General features: G+C 43.2%; 1 protein-coding gene across 3 annotated transcripts in view; it reads left to right on the plus strand.

The window, feature by feature from the left end:
• The window catches only part of LOC112259668 (guanine nucleotide exchange factor VAV3-like), a 120034-nt gene that overhangs the window by 51518 nt on the left and 53516 nt on the right, over positions 1-15000 (plus strand). For all 3 annotated transcript variants that reach the window (XM_042329152.1, XM_042329153.1, XM_042329154.1), the window contains 5 exons: positions 4395-4463; positions 4551-4637; positions 5579-5664; positions 7131-7263; positions 13381-13490. In XM_042329152.1, the coding sequence (XP_042185086.1) occupies positions 4395-4463; positions 4551-4637; positions 5579-5664; positions 7131-7263; positions 13381-13490 (485 nt within the window). The remainder of the gene's footprint in view (positions 1-4394; positions 4464-4550; positions 4638-5578; positions 5665-7130; positions 7264-13380; positions 13491-15000) is intronic.

Below are 15000 nucleotides of genomic sequence, written 5' to 3' on the forward strand. Positions count from 1 at the left end.
AACCACTCCAAAGATAATCAGTGCTCTTGTTCAGCTCTTCTCTCGTGTAGGAATCCCAGATGAAATCCTGACGGACCAAGGGACAAACTTCACCTCGCGACTGATGGTTCAACTCCACCGACAGCTGGGCATTAAAGGCTTGAGGACTACTCCCTACCATCCCCAAACGGATGGGCTCGTAGAGAGATTCAATCAAACGCTCAAGAACATGCTGAGGAAGTTTGTGGCTGACACTGGTAAAGACTGGGATAAGTGGTTACCCTTTCTGCTTTTTGCTTACAGGGAGGTGCCTCAGGCATCGACAGGTTTCTCGCCATTCGAACTCCTCTATGGATGGCCAGTGCAAGGACCACTGGACCTGCTGAAGAAGTGCTGGGAAGGTTCCCCAGTAGCTACCTCAGGACAGGGGATTGTCCAGTATGTCCTCCAGATGCGAGACAGGTTGGAACGGTACCGAGAGGAAGCTAGAGCAAACCTTCAGCAAGCCCAGAAGGCCCAGAAGAGAGGCTATGACCAGCACGCTCGCCACAGAGAGTTTGAGCCAGGACAGAAAGTCCTGCTCCTCCTTCCCTCGTCTACCAGCAAGCTCCTTGCGCAATGGCAAGGACCGTACCTAATCGGGAGGAAGATGGGCCCAGTGACCTACGAGGTGCTGCACCCGGACAAGGGTAAGAAGAAGCAAACCTACCATGTGAACCTTCTCAAGGCCTGGGAGGAGAAAGAGGAACTCTCCAAAGGAAAGTCCTTTCTGGTCCGCAGAGTAGAAGAGGATGAGTCGGATGGAGTCACAGAGGCATGGAAAGAACGAGCAGAAGTCATACTGGCTCACCTGGAAGAAGACAAGCAAGATGAGCTGAAGCAGCTGTTTGGCAAGTATCCGGCCCTCTTCAGTCAGAGACCAGGAAGAACCAAAGTCCTGGAACACGTCATTCGTTTGAAACCTGGCCAGAACCCTGTCCGCCAGCATCCTTACCGTGTGCCTGAGAGGCTGGTGGTAGCCCTCAAGGAAGAGGTCCACACCATGATAGAGATGGATGTTGTCGAGCCATCTTCAAGTGAATGGAGCAGCCCTATTGTCATTGTCCCAAAGAAGGATGGCTCTTTGCGCGTCTGCATGGACTTCCGTAAGGTGAATGCCATCTCCCAGTTTGATGCCTATCCCATGCCCCGCATTGACGACTTACTGGAGAGAATAGGTAGAGCTCATTACATCACCACATTGGATCTCTGCAAAGGGTACTGGCAGGTGCCCCTGGATGAACAATCCAAGGCCTACACTGCATTCCGGACGCCAATGGGCCTGTTCCAGTTCAAGGTCATGCCGTTTGGCCTTCATGGGGCCCCTGAGACTTTCCAGAGGCTGATGGACAAGGTCCTCCAGGACTGTGACGATTACTGTGCTGCTTACTTGGACGACGTGGTGATCTACAGCCACTCCTGGGAGGAGCACATACAGCATCTTAGCAGCGTCCTGGGGAAGATCCATGAAGCAGGCCTCACGCTTAACCTCCTGAAGTGTGAGTGGGCGAAACAGGAGACAAAGTACCTGGGTTACCAGCTGGGTAAGGGTGAAGTTCGGCCTCAGGTGGAGAAAGTGGAGTCCATCAGGAATAGCCCTCAACCCAGAACCAAGACACAGGTGAAGTCCTTCCTAGGTCTGGCAGGGTGGTACCGGAGATTCATTCCACAGTTTTCGACCATCGCTGTCCCTCTGACCAACCTCACTTCGAAGGGGGCCAGCAACCCTGTGAAGTGGACTGAGGAGTGTGAGGAAGCCTTCATGACACTGAAAAAACGACTGTGCTCATTCCCTGTTCTCCAGACCCCTGATTTTAAGAAGAGATTTCTCGTGCAGGTGGACGCTTCGGCTGTAGGAATTGGAGCTGTACTGGCCCAAGGGGAGCCAAGAGAAGAGCTTCCTGTGCTGTACCTGAGTCGGAAGCTGTTGCCCAGGGAAACCAGGTATTCTACAATCGAAAAGGAGTGCCTGGCTATAAAGTGGGCCCTAGATAGCCTCCGTTACTACCTTCTTGGGAGGGAATTTGACCTGCACACGGACCACAGAGCACTGACCTGGATCCAGACCATGAAGGACCGGAATTCTCGTGTGACCAGGTGGTATCTGGAGCTCCAGCCCTTCAGGTTCTGTGTCCGTCACAAGGCAGGAAAAGAGAACGTTACTGCGGACTACCTATCAAGGCTCCCGAACATGGTCGCTTCAGGAGAGGAGGAAGGTAATGTGACGTAGAAGTCCGTCACTGGCCGCGGGCAGCATTTGGTTCTTTAACGCACACACATATTCATCACTCCTCCCTGCGCCATTATACCATAAGTTAACAATGTGGGTCGACACACAATTTAACTTCTGTCTTGGTGCATGCATTTCACACTTGTCAATGTTCATATTTGAGAGATACAATAATTATTATACTTATCAATGTTGTGGATGAGCGCATTGTTTGTTTGTTCTGTTCCTCTCTCTCCATCTCTGTAGCTTCTGGGTATGCTGGAAAAGGACCCGAGCTAAGGGAATTGGGTTGGCTTTATAGTGCCTGTCCCAAATGGCTCATTAATGCATATGGGCATATTGAAAGATATTGTCAGTAATGATGTAATGTTGTAAATGTTATGTTGTGATATTGTTTAAAACCGTGTTGCAATGTATATCCTTTAGTATGTTTAGTTCATGGAAAATGTAGGTTTGTATTGTTAATTGATTAATTAACTAGGGTTAATTGTTCTGAGGGGAGGGGCTAGCCCTACAAAAGGAGCCTCTCTCCAGTCTCTAAGGAGGATTTTTTGGATTGAGCTGTGGATGGGGCAGCATTGTTGTTTAAGCTGTCCCATAAGGTAGACGTTGATGGCAGTACTGTTATTTTCTGTTCCGGAATCACTTGTAAATAAACACCTTTGCACAGAAGAACTTTTGCGGTTCCGCCATCTTTTTATTTTATAGAGGTTAGGTTATCCAGTTTAGCCATCTGGCCTACTCTACGTGACACAGACACAGTGATATCCAAGCAGACACATTGATATCCAAGCAGACACATTGATATCCAAGCAGACACAGTGATATCCAAGCAGACGCATTGATATCCAAGCAGACACAGTGATATCCAAGCCGACGCAGTGATATCCAAGCAGACACAGTGATATCCAAGCAGACACGGTGATATCCATGCCGACACAGTGATATCCAAGCAGACACATTGATATCCAAGCAGACACAGTGATATCCAAGCAGACGCATTGATATCCAAGCAGACACAGTGATATCCAAGCCGACGCAGTGATATCCAAGCCGACCCAGTGATATCCAAGCAGACACGGTGATATCCATGCCGACACAGTGATATCCAAGCAGAAGCAGTGATATCCAAGCAGACACGGTGATATCCAAGCAGACACAGTGATATCCAAGCAGACACAGTGATATCCAAGCAGACACAGTGATATCCAAGCAGACACAGTGATATCCAAGCAGACACAGTGATATCCAAGCAGACACAGTGATATCCAAGCAGACACAGTGATATCCAAGCAGACACAGTGATATCCAAGCAGACACAGTGATATCCAAGCAGACACAGTGATATCCAAGCAGACACAGTGATATCCAAGCAGACACAGTGATATCCAAGCAGACACAGTGATATCCAAGCAGACACAGTGATATCCAAGCAGACGCAGTGATATCCAAGCAGACGCAGTGATATCCAAGCAGACGCAGTGATATCCAAGCAGACACAGTGATATCCAAGCAGACACAGTGATATCCAAGCAGACACAGTGATATCCAAGCCGACACAGTGATATCCAAGCAGACACAGTGATATCCAAGCAGACACAGTGATATCCAAGCAGACACAGTGATATCCAAGCAGACACAGTGATATCCAAGCAGACACAGTGATATCCAAGCAGACACAGTGATATCCAAGCAGACACAGTGATATCCAAGCAGACACAGTGATATCCAAGCAGACACAGTGATATCCAAGCAGACACAGTGATATCCAAGCAGACACAGTGATATCCAAGCAGACACAGTGATATCCAAGCCTGATGTTTTATGGCTCTGAGGTCCACAAATCAATCCTTTGAAGATGAAGGAAAACTGTACTGCGGATTCACTCTGCTTTTTTTTATGGCTTGGTTCGCTTTACTGTAAAATGACCGGGTGACAGCTTGGTTTCACTTTCGTGCTGTTATAACATCAATATGATTTTGTTGTGTAGTCCCCTGTAGGCAAACGTCATAGGAAAAAGACTCTCCTGTAGTGTAAATCCAGGCTAATTGTGTGTTAATCTAAACCTAATCTTAATCTAAACAGTGTGAAGCTGAGCCTGTGTGTGATTATCACTGGTGATTTCCCTGTTGTCTCTGTCTGTTAGGAGCTGGTCAAACACACCCCCGACGCAGCCGACAAGAACAACCTGAAGATGGCTCTGGATGCCATGAAGGTAATCAAGACTGTCTCTCTTCTTCTCTTACTAAACTACAATCGGAGAATAGACACTGAATGTGGGACTGTGTGTTTGTTGACCCAGGACTTGGCTCAGTATGTCAATGAGGTGAAGAGAGACAAGGAGACTCTGAAGGAGATCAACCAGTATCAACGCTCCATCGAGAACCTGGTACCATAAATCTTCATGATTTAGACACATCAATTTGTTTCTATTGTTGTCCAAAGTGCAATGCGGTCCCAGACACATACTGTACTAGTCCTCCGGACCCACACTGAACATGGTCTCACTGATATCATATTAACCACCCCCTCACATTACCTCTCATTACCCCCTCACATTACCTCCCATTACCCCCTCCAATTTCCTCTCATTGCCCCCTCACATTACCTCACATTGCTCCCACGCATTACCTCTCATTAACCCATCACATTACGTCCCATTACCTTCTCCCATTACCTCCCATTACCCCCTCACATTACCTCACATTACCCCACTCGCATTACCTCCCCTTACCCCCTCCCATTACCTCCCATTACCCCCTCCCATTACCTCTCATTACCCCCTCACATTACCTCTCATTACACCCTCACATTACCTCCCCTTACCCCTTCACATTACATCCAATTACCCCCTCCCATTACCCCACTTCCATTTCCTCCCCTTACCCCCTCCTATTACCTTCCCTTAACCCTCCCATTATCTCCCATTACCTTCCCTTATCCCCCTCTCATTATCTCCCCTTACCCCCTCCTATTACCTTCCCTTGCCCCTACACATTACCTCCCTCCCATTACCTTCCCTTATCCCCTCTCATGACCTCCCTTTACCCCTTCACATTACCTCCCATTACCCCCTCCCATTACCTCCCCTTACCCCCTCACATTACCTTCCCTTACCCCCTCCCATTACCTCCCCTACCCCCTCCCATTACCCCCTCCCATTACCCCCTCCCATTACCTCCCTCCCATTACCTCCCTCCCATTACCTCCCTCCCATGACCTTCCCTTATCCCCCTCTCATGACCTCCCCTTACCCCCTCCCATTACCTCCCCTTACCCCCATCCCATTACCTCCCCTTACCCCCCTCCCATTACCTCCCCTCCCTGAAGAACCAGCCCCTGGAGAGCTACGGACGGCCCAAGGGGGACGGAGAGGTCCGAATGGTGTCTAATGTTGACAAGAAGAAACAGGACAGGTGAGATGGGATTAGGAAAGGCAGACTGACTACATGCTGGTTTCCCAGACCCACTGATTACAGACTGGTTTCCCAGACCCAGTGACTACAGACTGGTTTCCCAGACCCAGTGACTACAGACTGGTTTCCCAGACCCACTGACTACAGACTGGTTTCCCAGAACCAGTGACTACAGACTGGTTTCCCAGACCCAGTGACTACAGACTGGTATCCCAGACCCACTGACTACAGACTGGTATCCCAGACCCAGTGACTGACTGGTTTCCCAGACCCAGTGACAGACTGGTTCCCAGACCCAGTGACTACAGACTGGTATCCCAGACCCAGTGACTACAGACTGGTTTCCCAGACCCAGTGACTACAGACTGGTATCCCAGACCCACTGACTACAGACTGGTATCCCAGACCCACTGACTGACTGGTTTCCCAGAACCAGTGACTACAGACTGGTTTCCCAGACCCAGTGACTATAGACTGGTATCCCAGACCCACTGACTACAGACTGGTATCCCAGACCCAGTGACTACAGACTGGTTTCCCAGACCCAGTGACTACAGACTGGTATCCCAGACCCAGTGACTACAGACTGGTATCCCAGACCCAGTGACTACAGACTGGTTTCCCAGACCCAGTGACTACAGACTGGTATCCCAGACCCACTGACTACAGACTGGTATCCCAGACCCACTGACTACAGACTGGTTTCCCAGAACCAGTGACTACAGACTGGTTTCCCAGAACCAGTGACTACAGACTGGTTTCCCAGACCCACTGACTACAGACTGGTTTCCCAGACCCAGTGACTACAAATGGGCAGACCCAGTGACTACAGACTGGTTTCCCAGAACCAGTGACTACAGACTGGTTTCCCAGACCCAGTGACTACAGACTGGTATCCCAGACCCACTGACTACAGACTGGTTTCCCAGACCCAGTGACTATAGACTGGTTTCAGACCCAGTGACTATATTGTTAGACCCAGTGACTACAGACTGTTTCCCAGACCCACTGAGACTGGTTTCCCAAAACTACAGACTGGTTTCCCAGACCCATGTGACTGGTATCCCAGACCCACTGCTACAGACTGGTTTCCCAGACCCACTGACTACAGACTGGTTTCCCAGAACCAGTGACTACAGACTGGTTTCCCAGAACCAGTGACTACAGACTGGTTTCCCAGACCCACTGACTACAGACTGGTTTCCCAGACCCAGTGAAACAAATGGGCAACCCGGGTTGGTCCTAAGGAAGGCTATTGCAGCCTGTATATTGTTAATTGTTAGTAGGAAAAGGACTAGCATGTGTGGCTTTCTCTGTCGTCATTATATGGACAGCATGTAAAGCAACGTAGGAATTTCTTTATGTGTAATATGACAGGATACACACTGTAAACACTGTAAATAAATAAACACTGTAAATAAATAAACACTGTAAATGAACTTGTATGAACTTTGTTTTGGGCGCAGACATATCTTCCTGTTTGACGGGGCTGTGATCGTCTGTAAGAGACGAGGAGACAACTATGAGATGAAGGATGTGATTGATCTCAACTACTTTAAGATCACCAACAACCCCACCCAGGATAGAGAGAGCAAGAAGGTCAGTCGCCACAGCCAGGGTACATGTGATCAAAGTGAAAACAAGTTTAGTTTTTAGCCCAAATTCCTTGCATTCATAATTCTCTGCTGTTCAAGGGAAAATAGGGGAGGGCTATCAGCTGATCATAGCGACTGTAGAAAATATAAATCAGCTAACTACTTAAAAATATATATATATATTTAACCTTTATTTAACTGGGCAAGTCAGTTGAGAACAAATTCTTATTTACAATGACGGCCTACCAAAAGGCAAAAGGGGGCTGGGATTAAAAGATACACATCACGACACCACAACACTACATAAAGAGAGACCTAAAACAACAACATAGCAAGGCAGCAACACAACATAACAACATGGTAGCAGTACAAAACATGGTACAAACATGATTGGGCACAGATAGCAGCACAAAGGTCAACAAGCACAAAGGTCAACATGGTATAGACAACAATACATCAGGAGTAACACAACTACTTAGCTAGCTAACTGTTCGCTATGCTGTTCGCTATGCTGTTGTAACAATTAAACTACTCTTTACCTGTGATTGGAGTTTGTTCTGCTGCTAACATCGACATTGTAGGCCTACTAAAGAAAAGGTCAAATTGAACCCTTTCCTGTCCCTGATCATGAGAGATGACATACAACAGCAAGAAGTAGTCAGTGTGCCACTGCTGGTTTTAGCTAGTTTGATGGGCAATTCTTTACAGAACAGGAGATAAAAGACTAAAAGTAATATAACGTTTCTCTGGATTAAAAAACAAATGCTTCCAATCTCATAGGGCTCTGGGGTTACCTACCCTGTTGGCTTTCTATCTGTCTACCTGCCTGGCCTAACCCTACCACTTACCTGCACCAACAACCCCGTCCAGGATAGAGAGAGCAGTTGACGAAAATGTTAATGGTGATAATATAGGATGTTTAATATAGGATGTTTAATATAGGATGTTAATATAGGATGCCAAATCAAATCATGTTAATACAGGGTGATGTTAAAACCTCTACAGGATCGGTGTCCCGACCTCGGGACGGTTGAGCTAACGTAGGCTAATGCATGAGGTTATAAGTAACAAGACCATTTCCCAGGACATAGAGATACAGTGGGTTCTTCCTTTAAAAGTTGAAGTGTGCCACAGAATTCTATGGCATGTTATATAAGTGCCAACCACTGGTACCATCAATGCTAGTTAGTGCTAGTTTGACCACCAATGGGTGTCTTTGAGAAGCATTTTATAGCCTTCAATAGTGGCTCTACTAGAGAATTGAAAACCTTTTTTTTGTAAGAACATAGTATATGGGACTGATTTTAAGAAATGTTGTTTAACTCATTGGATTAATATTATGATGTTTCTATTCCAAGAAAAACAAAACAAAAACTCTGGGTTTCCGTTAGGATGGAATGGAAAATATGGCGCTGTACAACGTGACGATTGGGAGTACAGTACTGGGTTATTTAGCTAAATAATTCCTGTGTCGTGCGGGCACACGGGAGACCGGGGAGGACGGATTAGGCTGTTCTTGTAAATAAGAATTAGTTCTTCACTGACTTGCCTAGTTATATAAAGGTTAGACTAGAGCATAACATTTATACACCCTCATTTTCTAATATTAGTCTAACCAATACCCAAACGGAGAATTAGTGAAAATATAAATCTCTTATTTATCAAGACCAGTCCCCATTTTTGTCTCAGAGCAGCGTGCAACAGTGTTAAAATAGTTGTAGGCTTTTGCTTCAAATCCTATTGCCTCTAACTTCAATATGCTCTTAAAATAAATAAGACCAACACCACTTTTAACAGCACATTACTCAACACTAGTGAGACTCAAGTCGCCTACGGTAGGGCTACAGTATATTGAAAAATATGACGTGACTCTCTGTCACATCATTGGGGTGGCAGGGTAGCCTAGTGGTTAGAGCGTTGGACTAGCAACCGAAATATAGGAGGGTGTTAATATAGGAGGTTGTTAATAAGGTATGTTAATATAGGAGGGTGTTAATATAGGAGGGTGTTAATAAGGTATGTTAATATAGGAGGGTGTTAATATAGGAGGGTGTTAATATAGGAGGGTGTTAATATACAAGGGTGTTAATAAAGGATGTTAATATAGGAGGGTGTTAATAAGGGATGTTAATATAGGGGGGTGTTAATAAGGGATGTTAATATAGGAGCGTGTTAATAAGGAATGTTAATATAGGGGGTGTTAATATAGGAGGGTGTTAATAAGGGATGTTAATATAGGGGTTAATAAGGGTGTTAATATAGGAGGGTGTTAATAAGGGATGTTAATATAGGGGGTGTTAATAAGGGATGTTAATATAGGAGGGTGTTAATATAGGAGGGTGTTAATATAGGGGGTGTTAATAAGGGATGTTAATATAGGGGGTGTTAATATAGGAGGGTGTTAATATAGGAAGGTGTTAATATAGGAGGGTGTTAATAAGGGATGTTAATATAGGGAGGGTGTTAATAAGGGATGTTAATATAGGGGGGTGTTAATATAGGAGGGTGTTAATATGGTAGGGTGTTAATATAGGAGGGTGTTAATAAGGGATGTTAATATAGGAGGGTGTTAATAAGGGATATTAATATAAGGGGGTGTTAATAAGGGATGTTAATATAGGAGGGTGTTAATATAGGAGGATGTTAATATAGGAGGATGTTAATATAGGAGGGTGTTAATATAGGGGTTAATATAGTGTTAATAAGGGATGTTAATATAGGAGGGTGTTAATAAGGGATGTTAATATAGGAGGGTGTTAATATAGGGGGATGTTAATATAGGGGGTGTTAATATAGGAGGGTGTTAATATAGGAGGATGTTAATATAGGAGGGTGTTAATATAGGAGGGTGTTAATATAGGAGGGTGTTAATATAGGATGTTAATATAGGGGGTGTTAATAAGGGATGTTAATATAGGAGGGTGTTAATATAGCAATAAGGGATGTTAATAAGGGATGTTAATATTAGGGGGTGTTAATATAGGGAGGGTGTTAATAAGGGATGTTAATATAGGAGGGTGTTAATAAGGGATTTTAATATAGGAGGGTGTTAATATAGGAGGGTGTTAATATAGGAGGGTGTTAATAAGGGATGTTAATATAGGAGGGTGTTAATATAGGAGGGTGTTAATATAGGGGGGTGTTAATATAGGAGGGTGTTAATAAGGGATGTTAATATAGGGGGTGTTAATATAGGAGGGTGTTAATAAGGGATGTTAATATAGGAGGGTGTTAATATAGGAGGATGTTAATAAGGGATGTTAATATAGGAGGGTGTTAATAAGGGGGTGTTAATATAGGAGGGTGTTAATATAGGAGGGTGTTAATAAGGGATGTTAATATAGGAGGGTGTTAATATAGGAGGGTGTTAATATAGGAGGGTGTTAATAAGGGATATAGGAGGGTGTTAATATAGGAGGGTGTTAATATAGGAGGGTGTTAATATAGGGGGGTGTTAATATAGGAGGGTGTTAATAAGGGATGTTAATATAGGGGGGTGTTAATATAGGAGGGTGTTAATAAGGGATGTTAATATAGGAGGGTGTTAATATAGGAGGATGTTAATAAGGGATGTTAATATAGGAGGGTGTTAATAAGGGGTGTTAATATAGGAGGGTGTTAATATAGGAGGGTGTTAATATAGGAGGATGTTAATAAGGGATGTTAATATAGGAGGGTGTTAATAAGGGGTGTTAATATAGGAGGGTGTTAATATAGGAGGGTGTTAATATAGGAGGGTGTTAATAAGGGATGTTAATATAGGAGGGTGTTAATAAGAGATGTTAATATAGGAGGGTGTTAATAAGGGATGTTAATATAGGGGGGTGTTAATATAGGAGGATGTTAATAAGGGATGTTAATATAGGAGGGTGTTAGTAAGGGATGTTAATATAGGGGGGTGTTAATATAGGAGGGTGTTAATAAGGGATGTTAATATAGGAGGGTGTTAATAAGGGATGTTAATATAGGGGGGTGTTAATAAGGGATGTTAATATAGGAGGGTGTTAATAAGGGATGTTAATATAGGAGGGTGTTAATAAGGGATGTTAATATAGGAGGGTGTTAATATAGGAGGGTGTTAATAAGGGATGTTAATGTAGGATATTAATATAAGGGGATGTTAATATAGGGGATGTTAATACATTCAGGCTGTAACAACAAAATGTGTGTGTGTGTGTGTTAATATAGGAGGGTGTTAATATGGTAGGGTGTTAATATAGGAGGGTGTTAATAAGGGATGTTAATATAGGAGGGTGTTAATAAGGGATATTAATATAAGGGGGTGTTAATAAGGGATGTTAATATAGGAGGGTGTTAATATAGGAGGATGTTAATATAGGAGGTGTTAATATAGGAGGGTGTTAATATAGGGGGGTGTTAATAAGGGATGTTAATATAGGAGGGTGTTAATAAGGGATGTTAATATAGGAGGGTGTTAGTAAGGGATGTTAATATAGGGGGGTGTTAATATAGGAGGATGTTAATATAGGAGGATGTTAATATAGGAGGGTGTTAATATAGGAGGGTGTTAATAAGGGATGTTAATATAGGGAGGGTGTTAATAAGGGATGTTAATATAGGAGGGTGTTAATATAGGAGGGTGTTAATAAGGGATGTTAATATAGGGGGGTGTTAATATACGAGGGTGTTAATAAGGGATGTTAATATAGGGGGTGTTAATAAGGGGATGTTAATATAGGAGGGTGTTAATATAGGAGGGTGTTAATAAGGGATGTTAATATAGGGGGTGTTAATATAGGAGGGTGTTAATATAGCAGGGTGTTAATAGGGAATGTTAATATAGGGGGGTGTTAATATAGGGATGTTAATAAGGGATGTTAATATAGGAGGGTGTTAATATAGGAGGGTGTTAATATAGGAGGGTGTTAATAAGGGATGTTAATATAGGAGGGTGTTAATATAGGAGGGTGTTAATATAGGAGGGTGTTAATAAGGGATGTTAATATAGGGGATGTTAATATAGGAGGGTGTTAATATAGGGAGGGTGTTAATAAGGGATGTTAATATAGGGGGTGTTAATATAGGAGGGTGTTAATAAGGGATGTTAATATAGGAGGGTGTTAATATAGGGATGTTAATATAGGAGGGTGTTAATATAGGAGGGTGTTAATATAGGAGGGTGTTAATATAGGGATGTTAATATAGGAGGGTGTTAATATAGGAGGGTGTTAATAAGGGATGTTAATATAGGGGGTGTTAATATAGGGGTGTTAATATAGGGGGTGTTAATATAGGAGGGTGTTAATAAGGGATGTTAATATAGGGGGTGTTAATATAGGAGGATGTTAATAAGGGATGTTAATATAGGAGGGTGTTAATAAGGGGTGTTAATATAGGAGGGGGTTAATATAGGAGGGTGTTAATATAGGAGGATGTTAATAAGGGATGTTAATATAGGAGGGTGTTAATAAGGGATGTTAATATAGGGGGGCGTTAATATAGGAGGGTGTTAATAAGAGATGTTAATATAGGAGGGTGTTAATAAGGGATGTTAATATAGGGGGGTGTTAATAAGGGATGTTAATATAGGAGGGTGTTAATATAGGAGGATGTTAATAAGGGATGTTAATATAGGAGGATGTTAATAAGGGATGTTAATATAGGAGGGTGTTAATAAGGGGTGTTAATATAGGAGGATGTTAATAAGGGATGTTAATATAGGAAGATGTTAATAAGGGGTGTTAATATAGGAGGATGTTAATAAGGGATGTTAATATAGGAGGGTGTTTGTAAGGGATGTTAATATAGGGGGGTGTTAATATAGGAGGGTGTTAATAAGGGATGTTAATATAGGAGGGTGTTAATAAGGGATGTTAATATAGGGGGGTGTTAATAAGGGATGTTAATATAGGAGGGTGTTAATAAGGGATGTTAATATAGGAGGGTGTTAATAAGGGATGTTAATATAGGAGGGTGTTAATATAGGAGGGTGTTAATAAGGGATGTTAATATAGGATATTAATATAAGGGGATGTTAATATAGGGGATGTTAATACATTCAGGCTGTAACAACAAAATGTGTGTGTGTGTGTGAGAGAGAGAGAGAGAGAGAGTAACTTTGCCATTCACTCTCTCCTTGTCTTCCTCTCTCCCTCCCCAGTGGTTCTATGGTTTCTACCTGACCCATCAGCAGGGGCAGAGTGGCTTTGAGTTCTTCTTCAAGACCAAGGAGCTGAAGAAGAAGTGGTTGGACCAGTTTGACATGGCAATGTGAGCTGGGGCTACGTCTGTACTCTGTGTCTGTGAAGTGTCATGGTGGTCCTGTGCCTCTCAGTTCGTAGACACAAGTGGTACGTTTGCTACATTGCAGAACGGTTTGCACTGAACGACACGTTTCCCCAAAATTGTTCTTGTACATTCCTGAACAGACTTTGAGGTACATTTACACTGTTTGGTAGGTGTGGCAGGGTGTGGCTTGAAGCAACACGTGATGTATTCAAAGGGCAACGGTGCATTTTGAGCCCACATCCTTTCAACTGGTCGTTCAGTGCCCCACCTTTCTCCATTTAATTGAACGTTCCACTACATTTTTTTGTTTTTTAATACTGAATGTGGCTCGGGATTGTGGGTTTGATTCCTGCTCCGTGGCCACCCATATGAAAAATGTACGCTCGCATGACTGTAGTGAAGAAAATTATTTGTTAAATCAGCCAGGTCGCTCCACTGTGAAATAAGACCGTCCGTCCAGGTAAGCAGGACGTCAGAAGACGTCAGGAGATTACTTCAAACCCGGGCCACTAGGGGCAATGGTGAGCACTATTACCATCAAGTAGCCTTGGGTTTTACTAAGGCGTTGTGGAAGGGTGATGGTGAATGGGTGTAAACTGCGAGCTCTTGCTCCGAGGCTATGGCATTCAGTCTCAGTGCAATTTATTTGTTGTTGTTGTTTATTTGTTGTTGTTGTTGTTGTTTTTGTTTTTGTTGTTTATTTGTTGTTGTTTTTTGTTGTTGTTGTTTATTTGTTGTTGTTGTTGTTGTTTTTGTTTTTTGTTGTTGTTGTTTATTTGTTTGAACCCTATCCTAAATCTTAACCATTAACTTTACCATTTGGAATTAATACCTTGACTTAACCTTTGAAATGTAACCTTTATGGACAAACGTCTGATTCTGTGAAAGCTTGTTGGCTAAAAGGCATATACAGTTTCTTCAGAAAGTCTTCCTACCCCTTGACGTATTCCACATTTATTTGTGTTACAGCCTCAATTCAAAATCCAATTCAATTCAAAATCACCCATGTGCACAAAATATCCCATAATGACAAAGCGAAAACAGTTTTTTTTTTTAAATGTTGGCAAATTTATTGAAATTGAAATACAGAAATCTCTCATTTGCATAAGTATTCATACCCCTGACTCAGTACTTTGTAGAAGCACCTTTGACAGCGATTACAGCATTGAGTCTTTCTGGGTAAGCCTTTCCACACCTGGATTGTACAACATTTTGCCCATTATTCTTTGTTAAATTCTTCAAGCTCTGTCAAATTGGTTGTTGATCATGTCTAGACAACCATTTTCAGGTCTTGTCATCGATTTTCAAGTAGAAAAGTAAAGTCAAAACTGTAACTAGGCCACTGAGGAACATTCACTGACTTTTCAGGCTCCCGAGTGGCACAGTCACATCAGACCCTGGTTCGATTCTAGGCTGTATCACAACCGGCCGTGATTGGGAGTCCTATAGGGTGGTGCACAATTGGCCCAGCGTCTTCCGGGTTAGGGTTTGA

This window comes from Oncorhynchus tshawytscha, linkage group LG10 (genome assembly GCF_018296145.1).
Source record: "Oncorhynchus tshawytscha isolate Ot180627B linkage group LG10, Otsh_v2.0, whole genome shotgun sequence".
NCBI classification, from domain to species: domain Eukaryota; kingdom Metazoa; phylum Chordata; class Actinopteri; order Salmoniformes; family Salmonidae; genus Oncorhynchus; species Oncorhynchus tshawytscha.